This window comes from Limulus polyphemus, unplaced genomic scaffold (assembly GCF_000517525.1).
Source record: "Limulus polyphemus unplaced genomic scaffold, Limulus_polyphemus-2.1.2 Scaffold84, whole genome shotgun sequence".
NCBI classification, from domain to species: domain Eukaryota; kingdom Metazoa; phylum Arthropoda; class Merostomata; order Xiphosura; family Limulidae; genus Limulus; species Limulus polyphemus.
In genome coordinates this window covers 1,075,676-1,085,569 of record NW_013665694.1, presented here as the reverse complement: position 1 = coordinate 1,085,569, position 9,894 = coordinate 1,075,676, and the positions used below count along the sequence as shown (strand labels likewise).

At 33.1% G+C, this 9,894-nt stretch overlaps 1 protein-coding gene across 2 annotated transcripts in view; it reads right to left on the bottom strand.

The window, feature by feature from the left end:
• The window catches only part of LOC106467942 (zwei Ig domain protein zig-8-like), a 150,599-nt gene that overhangs the window by 45,004 nt on the left and 95,701 nt on the right, over positions 1–9,894 (bottom strand). For both annotated transcript variants that reach the window (XM_022396930.1, XM_022396937.1), the window contains one exon: positions 1,464–1,693. In XM_022396930.1, the coding sequence (XP_022252638.1) occupies positions 1,464–1,693 (230 nt within the window). The remainder of the gene's footprint in view (positions 1–1,463; positions 1,694–9,894) is intronic.

Sequence of the window (9,894 nt, the reverse complement as noted above, 5' to 3'; positions counted from 1 at the left end):
GTTCCAGACTAGAAAGAATACTTTATAATGCTTGTAAGTTTGTAAAACTATTTGTAATAACTGTTATTGTAAATTGTGTTATTGTTTGTATATTAAAACATATTTGTATTAAAGAAAGAAAACTATGTGTATTAATCTTGTTGGCAAATATCATAAATTGGATATATATCGGCATACATTTAATTACTAAGTCCAAAGTACAAGTTAACTCAGCTTCAGACCTTTCGAAATTGTAATACGTAACAGTCAATAAGTAATAAGTGGTATAGTATGAAGTCCTAACAGAACAAGTAACAGTCAACATTCCATCAAATAGCAAGTCTGTTAGTGATACTCATTCTGTAACAGAAAGGATCTTCGTACACTGATTTCATAGTTCACAGTAAGGGAAATGATTCTCTTACATTGACTGTATAGTTCACAGTAAGGGAAGGGAATTTTCTACACTCATTTCACAATTCATCGTTACTCAGGACCTTCTTACACTGATTTTAATTTTGTGCTCCTTTAGCTTCGTCAGAATGTATTTTTTCTTCTGCAGTTCTATTTTGTATTATTTACTAAACGAAATTTCAAAATTGCGATTTATTTGTTTGTTTGTTGTAATAGCTGTGCTCTGCCCCTCGCTGGTATAGAACCCTGATATTTAGCGTTATAAGCTCGCAGACTTACGCCGAGTCACTGAGTGTTGATTGAAGTTTAGATTGAATACCATTACATACGCAAAATTATTTATTTGCCTAAAATAACAATTTTAATCCCAGTAAAGTTAGCAAAAATTCAATTCCCTTCTGTTGAAATATCCAACAGAAGCATAAGATAACGTCTTTCTTATATTGCGTATTTACTAGCCAAGTATTATTTCTTCGACAACACAGATACGTTGTGTACCTATATATATACTTAATGCATAGAATAAGAGTACTGATGAAGATACGTTACGTAAAATAAGTAAACGGAATACATCATGTAAACCATAACGATGGACCTATAAATGAGGATGTGGCATGAGAACTCATCGTAATGTCAAAATTATTTATAAGAAATAGACTGCAGCGTTTAAGGTTTATGAATATAAAAAAATTCGAGTTTTAATTACAAAAAGTAAAAATAATGAACTGGTAATTTCTGTGTTTTTAATTCAGGCTACACGAAAATAGGATAAGGAAGTAGATATTCGTCATTTAAATTCAGTTTTATATCCATTTCTGAAAACTTTATTACGGATTTCGTTTCGTTGTTATAAGTTATGAAAGCGAGAAATAAAATTAGTTTCGGTAGCTTATAACTATATTTGCAAGTTGAAGTTGGATTGTTTATTTCAATCACAATGATGAAGGTGTTAAGATTTCATAAATGTTTCGCAATACCTTTCGCATGGCAGTGAAACACTTCATTATAATGAAAATGGTTTCCAATTTCTGACTATTGGTCAGTCAAATAACTAATAATTGAGTTCCTACCGTTTTGTCCCCAAATGCCTCGAAAAAGCAGTGCAAGAATACAGTCTGTCCAACTTGTGTCGTCACATTTGTGATGGTGATGTCAGAAAAAGAAGGCTGATTCTGAGAGCGGCTCTTGAGACTGTTGAAGATTTTTCTCAATGGTTCTTCATGCTGCCACAATTCTTTTTCCGACCACAGGTTCGGCTGTTGGGTGCTTACAGAAGGAAGTAATGCGTTCGCAACGAATACTGCAAATAGGAAAATATAAACAAATTAGAAAAAGTCTTAATGTATCACAAAAAGGAAAGGATATTACAGAAGAATATATATATCCCCCATTAGCTAGCTACTAAGAAGCTTTCAAATGTCTGATTAGGTGTATATAAAATAATATTTGGTTTTAGTTATTCTTATGTTAAAATAAGATTAATTAATGATTTTTGAACCAAAGCTTTAAAGGAAACACAAAATATTTATTGTTGTTAATTATGAAGCCTAAAGCTACACAACGGTTTGTGCTACGCCCACCGCATGTATTGAAATCATATTTTTAGAGCTATCAGTCCTCAGACTTACCGCCGAGAAACCAGAGGGCAAATACAAAAGATATACATCTTGCTTTTATTTTCTTACATTTTTTCTGTTGAAATTAATTGTTAGAAATGCTCATTTGATAACAAATATATCACATATATATTATATGAGATGTTAGAATCACCATAATTGCAAAATTTTAATTTCTTGAGACCTTTTAAATCTTTGATTGGGAAAAAGAGTAAAAAAATTACATATTATGATTAAAGTAAGTTGGTGCAAGCGATTTATCTAGCAAAACAATTTATATAATACTGGTCCTTGATGGGTCAGCACGAAGTCACCAGACTTACGACGTTAAAACCTGGAGTTTGATTCCCGAGGTGAACAGAACAAAGATAATTCATTGTGTAGCTTTCTGCCAAAACACCAATAACGTATATTTTAATAAAATATCTGTTTGGTTAACGCCCTTGTCGTGACACATTACGTCATAATTGTATTTTACATCATTCTTAAGTTTAAATGTTTTTGAAAGTTGCCTCAGCGTACACGTGGTCGCTGTTATCTATTAACTAGAAAATAAAATAAAATTCACATGAAATGGTTAATATTATGTTAAGTTAAACTTAGAATTTTGTTGTTCAATGACATTGGCTGTTTTTGATATACATGACTTCTCAACATTAATAAGATTAGTTAGTTAGTTTGTCATTAAGCACAAAGCTACACAATAGGCTATCTGTGCTCTGCCCACCACGGGTATCGAAACCCGGATTCTAGCGTTATAAGTCTGCAGACATACCGCTGTGCCACTGGGGGGCACATTAATAAGAAGGTTGTATCATAAAATTTACTCAAATCCTGTTGTGATTCATTCATTAACAAAAGTTTCATATCTTTAGTTACCATAAAATTCAGTTCAGCATCCTAAGCCTAAATATAAGCAATTCAAGAATCTGCTGTCGGACACATAACACGTAAATGCATAAACCGAAAGAGGTAAAAAAAATGAAGATTTTGAGAAATAAACATGGAGTTATAAAATGATTTAGACTTAGTGCGCCATTATTAAAAAAATATAATTAGGAATTATCTTTTATCCGGTCTTTTATGTACTGTATCTAACAACCTTAATTAAGGTTGACAAGAACGTTTGCAGGAAAGCAGACTCCATCTTTGTATGGTAGGGTTTGTTTCCACAGCTTATGCTCGAATTCATTCTACATGTTTTACATTGTTCCGTTTTTGTCTAAGAGCATTGTCGTTTATTGATAATATCCCCTGCCCTTGTCAATAATGGAACAAGTTTGGGAAAAATCTTTATGGTGTCGTGTGAAGTCGTATAGTGTTGGTTGGTGTGAAGTGAGGGACGTTATACACACTTCCTGTTTTTAACTGCATGTAAATTCTTCTACTGATAAATATTCAAGGTTGGAGTAAAATTAGTCTCTTGACGACTAAAATTAAACTTTATAAACACAAAGGAGTGTAAAATGTCAAGTAATGGATAAATAAATAAGGAACTTTATTGGGTTTAGAGGTGTATATAAAACCTTATCTAAGATTGAGAAAAATGTAGCATCCTGTACACCAATATACTTCAATAAATATAACTTGCTTTATAGGATAACACGTCTGTAAATAACGTACAAAGAGATAAAATAATTTGTTGAGGTTTGCATTCAAATAAAGTTTGGTCATTTACTGTTTTGTTTCATCCGTATTAAATAATTTCACGTTTACGCTTTTGAAAAATATGTAATACTACAACTGCTTCAAGGTTCATTCAGTATGAAAACTTGTACTCAAAATATGCCTCCATATTCTCATTTGTTAGTGGAGGAACGAATAATGCCAGTGATTTACGTCCTGTTGACAGCGAAGATGAACAGTTGTGGTATTCAGAATGAAATATAATAGCCAATTACATTATGCTTTTCGTGCTTTCACAGAATAAATGATACAGCGACACAAATTACAGAACTGAGTCCTAGAACGAGTATTAAATCAGTAACAGTTTTCAGTAAAGGTGATCATATCATTAGACACATGAAAGTGATCAACAGGCCAGAGCCCTTTTGTTTGGACTTCGTGTATTTCCAGCTGTGTTAGGTTTAGGTCCTAGAGAACACTGCTTATCAGTCAATGTCCTTTTGACCCGAGTTGTCATTGTTTGCAGAGTTAGATGTAATTACAGTAATCTAAAATATCATTTGCGTAAAAGAGCATTTTAAGAGTGTTTCACAATATCAACCATTTTACATCACATAATGATTCACACCATAAGTTGATTTACAGAAATGTCTTTAAATAAAGTGTTACGAAACTTCGCCTCGAATTTTTGTCTTTTTTTACTATTGAAAAAATAATTCACAAAAGTGGACAAATTAGTCAATAAATTATCGGAAAAATTGGTGTTAGAAACAGGTTAAAGTTCTCCCCGGTGTCTCAGCGATTAGTCTTAGGGCTTTAACGCTAAAAATTGGGTTTAGATACTCGCGGTGGGTAGAGCACAGATAGCTCTTGGGGCTTAACTACAAAACAAACAAACAAACTCTACATTTAATAACAAACAAATTATTATTATTCTCAATTTGTCCATAATCTATAAACATTTGAGACTTAAGCTCTTTCTCGAATGTGGATTTATACAGTACATCACATCAAAATGATTTTGAATATGCAAATCAGTCAGTCATATGACACCCACAGCCGATATAAATTTACGGTTGGATGGTATCTTTCAGAACTACATTTTTCACACTGTTGGGCGTTTTATAGGTAGTGTGATGCCATTGAAAGTGATCGCTTTTAGGAGGTGTATGTAACGACCCTTTCCACGCAAAATATTCATACAGTTTATAAAGACGTCTTCAGATCGAGAATTTGGAATTACAAAACGGAGATGTCCCTTAATTAATACTTAATGACATTCGAAAACAAATGGATATGGTTCAACTTGGGGCACCAACACATCCAGAAAGATATCTGCAAAAATTTGTACCCCAGCCGCGGTAAGCAAAATGCAGTCTTATATTCAGTAAGGGATCGAACTTCGATTACTATCGCTTATACATCGGAAAACTACTTTATATTATTGTATATCTAACTTTGAATAAAGTTTATCTCATTACACAGAGGTTCCTTACGTTATATCAAAACGATTTTACAGTTTCATCACGTCGTTACAATCCATGTTGCCACGTCTGGTCATGCTCTATCTGACTATCGTGCTCTCGACAATAGTCCTGCAACGTATTTTCCATTGCAAAAGGCTCACTCGTAAGACTGTCGTATTCAAAGCGCACCCTTCCTTCTGGGTGCTGTCCATATGCATTTAGTGTACGAGGACCTCTATTTTCCGTACGAACAGGTCAAAAACACAGAAATCCAGAGGCGCTGCAATGGGATCTCAGCTTGACCGGTATCTATTTGTATCGAATTGCATGAATACTCGTTTAATTCTCCAGCTGCATGAGGTATGCGCTAGTTGAACAAAAGCTATGACTGTAAGCTTTATCTTGTTGAACCCATATCTAGTTGTCCGCGTTTCTAGACCGATATCTTTCTTGGTTATGTTGAGTACTGTCGCTTGGGGCACGTGGACGGATTTTGCCATTGATTTTAGTGTTCATGTGTTCTCACCTGTTATACTACACCCTACTTTGTTTACCATGGCTGAGGTACAACTTCTTACAGACCTCTTTCTGCGTGGTCCTGGTGCTACAACTTAATCATATTCCTTTGCTTTCCAGTGCCAGTACTCTTGTCTTCAGAAATTCTAAATCCGCAATCTGAACAAATGTTTATGATCTGAGTGTATGATTATTTTTCATAGGAAAAGGCTGTTACATACCCTTCATTAGCATCACACTACCTAAGAAACAAGAAGTATGCCAAAATGTACTTTCAATACATGCTGTTCCACCAGGACGTTATATCAACTGTGCGTCCCACGTGACACGTGACTTGCTGATTTAATTTACTTTTTTGAAATCGTTTTAATATAACGTTAACATAATCAACCCTCTGTATACATAAGAATATGATTATGAAATGATATTAAGATATAGTTGTGTGTGTGTGATATGATAATGAAATGATATTAAGATATAGTTGTGTGTGATGCCATATGCATAAACTGAGATCATATCCTGTGTTCTTCGTCAGGTCGGATAGACACCAATATTCGCAAAATACTTATTACTAAAATGGCCAAAGTACTTTATAATGTATTATATGTCAGTCGGTAGGAGTTTAGTTTTTGTTCACCTTTTGTTTTACTGTAGTTGATGCAAGAGCGGTCAGTGTCTAAGGAAGCGAGCTTGGTGTGATTTGATACTTATGCAAGTAAGACAGTAGTTTTATTATCATGGCCTTTCTTTATATACTTATATTTTAATTAAAGTTATTGGGAAGCTGCGTCGTAGCCCAAATCCTTTTCTCTATATTTTCTCACATCTTTAACCAGCTGGCGTTTCCTTTAGCATGACCCTCGGGTTGCTTGACGAACTCTGGAGCAGCAAAATGGTAAAATGCATATTTTGGTTTTTATAGACCAATGATATTTATGTGACCGGAAAATATTAGGCCGTTGCTTGGATGTCAGATATGAGAAAGTTTCTGTGTAGAATATCAAATATATGGACACCTCTTTTTTCTTGTTCATATTTATTATTTAATTCTTTGTGTATAGAATGTAAATACTGGTTTATGTTACTCATAATTGCAAAGCTGATTACTTTCCTAATGAAAACAAAGGAGGTTGAAAGAGCTAAAAGTATTTTTTTTACATAAGTCGAACGTTTTGGAATATATTTATTCCATCACTAGCCAAGTTTGAAATTTTTTTGTGCCAACAAGCTTTCAGACTTCGCTGATAATGGAATAATTGTATTATAAAACGTTCAACTCATGTACATAAAATGTTTATGTCTTCACAGTCTTCTTTGTCTTCATTAGTACATTTCCTCTTCCCCTCTGATGAATCTTTCGTTATTTTGATTTGTGATTTTAATTAATTTTTTATGGTTGTCTTCTCAATGCTCTTCAATGTGAATTTAAGTGTTCATTTTGCAATTTGTGTTAGGCATTATTTTTTTCTGGTTTCATATTCCTTATTCTGAGTTGTTGTAAGTATACTTTAGATAATATGTTTTATTTCTGTCAATGAAATGAATATTCTTTGGTTGATTTCACTGAATTATGCATATATTCTTACACTGTTGGATCTGTCTTTCATCACTGTTTACTAATTTAGTTTTACAACAAACTTCTGTATGTTTGTGTAAATTTTGAGTCTGGTTTATATCCCCATTCCTAGAGCAGATGTCAAAGAACCACATTTTATATTGCAACTACCATCAGCATCAGACACATACCAGATAAACTGTGACAAACGTGAAAACACAAAAAAAAAGCGACGAGGATTATAAGTCGTAAGAATGAGATGTTTTTTTTGTACATCAAGAGCGATCGAAAATCATGAATCACTAAAAATAGCGTTGAAGAAATATATCAACTCAAGTAAAATAGCATAATAATAACAACAACAAAAGGAAAACTATCTATTATACATCATTGAAACTCGCTGCCACTTCATAGGAGACGCTTTTTTCTTTGTAATTACGTTTGCACTGCTGGTTTCTTAACAGAGATAAAATGTTCTTCATCCAATCATTCTACCTCTAAAATCAATTAAGGAAAGAAAAAGTAAAAGTTGAAATAGCGAGCTAAGTATGGTTTTCAGGAGAAATGAGCGTTTAATCAGTCCTTTGGTGTTTTGTCTATGGTCTCGTATCCTTAGTTGTGCCAGTGCTTAACGAACAGACGCGATCGATTTAAGAAAATTCATTAACTTTCGATGAAGTGGCTATTTGGTCGTTAAAAAAACCTTACTGTAAATGGGCAGAAAAAGTTAGTTGAGTTGTTTAATCTCGTTGCATGTATAAATAAATTCTGTCTCAAGTGTAGCGCATGTTGTATTGGTGATAGAATTAGAAGCAAAACAAGAAAGTGTAAATAAATTATCGCAACAATTGATAGTAAAAACTTTACTTAAAAAGCAGGGGGACAGCAGATCGCTAATCTAAACTATTTGGATACGTGAAGACATTAATATATAGAATATATTTTTTTAACATATTAAACTATTTAAAGATGCACAACGCGATTCAAAAGTACATTCATCCACATGTTTTGGTTGTTTTTGTCTTCCTCTATATATTGAATCCAAAAACAACAAACATTTCATATCGTCAACACTATTCCATCGCCATGGTAACTTCAGATGACAAATTATATTTTAATGCAATTTAATTTAATAGTCCTCTGAAGTCTTATTGAAGTACTGACGAAAAAAATATCATTTGTTGCAAATGCAAGAAAAATATATTTTCCAAACTTGTAACTTTGTGCTTTTGCTGAAGTTGTTAAAACATTTACAAAATTTCACTCTACTTTGTGGAATAATATGTGTCTGTTCATTAGGTATTAGTGTGAGTCCAAGCTAGTATATTCACATATTAAGTTTTAAGCAATTATATTTTAAAAAATGTTAAAGTCCTTTAAAAACGTGTAAAACTTTCTAACCAAACAAAAGCCGTTTAAGAAGTAATTCATATTACTTTTAATCCCTCAAAAATACATTTTTCCCGATTCTCTTTTATTCGGTATTATTCGTAATATAGTAATCTTATTAATGGAAGATATATTAGTCTTCTTTCTATAATTTAAGTGTTAAGTTTAAGTTACATTGTCTCCCTCTGCTTAAATCTAAAACATGCTCAAGTGACTAAAACGTGTTGCTCATTTACGTTTTTAACGAATCAACTGCAGCAAGTCACCATGTTAAACAGTAATCTACATGGAAATGTAAAGTACAACAATCAATATTACTCTAACCAAGCCATTTCGCTAGAATGTCGATTTTCGATGAAGTTAAAGAACCCGTGAACTGAATTGAAGGCACATGTGCGTTGAAAGCAGCAGAGAATGATAAGAACAGGCAGTCAGCTTCCCTGCAGCGTAGTTTTAATAAACCAAGCTAGCTTCTATTAAGGGTTTCATTATTAGATTGTTTCTGTGTATACGGACACGTGGGATGCTTTTATTGGACAAGGGAAAAGTTTTAGAATTGATTTATTATAAAAGTAAAAAACAAACAAAAAACTAATTCAGTTTCTACATAAAATCTATTTCCTAGAACTTAAGGTTATCAAATTTAAATAAATCTTATTAGGAATGACTTCGTTAAATCTTGTAAGTCTAATCTATAATTGAAATGATATTCTAAGAGAATAACACTTAGTTGTTGATATAGGCCTTCGAAATTCTTTAGAAATTCAAATTTAATACGGATCCAAAGGTGCAAGATTCGAAACGTGTTGCCACAGAAAAGGCTTCACTCTGGGTGTTTTGTAAAAGTGAAATCCAATTCCGACTGGTTACCTTCTTGCTTCTGATTAGTAATTCAAAACAAGTGTGGCTATAATTGAACCCTGATGTCTCACATGAACATGGGGTACGGTTTAGGCTGAAAATTTATTTCTGTTTTACGTACAGTTTATTTCATTTATGGACATTTTCAATTTCTTTCCAGAAAGGCAGATAGACGATTAGAACACCCACTGAAAGTTTGTATTCGATACTTTCGACTGCTTTTCGGAAGTCGACAACAGGCAGACACATAGTAACAAGAAGGGTAATATAACTACTGCCTGTCGTTCTACTCCGTGAAACGTTCAAGAAGATAGCTGAAAGCTTGTATGAATAAACAAACAAACAAACTGAACGTGAATGATAACCAATGTTGATATTATATTTCTGTAATAATGAGCTTATAAATTCTAAGTGTATTGAAAGAATTCGACTTAATTGTATAAATTTTGTAAAGTTGGCCATGCGAGTGGCA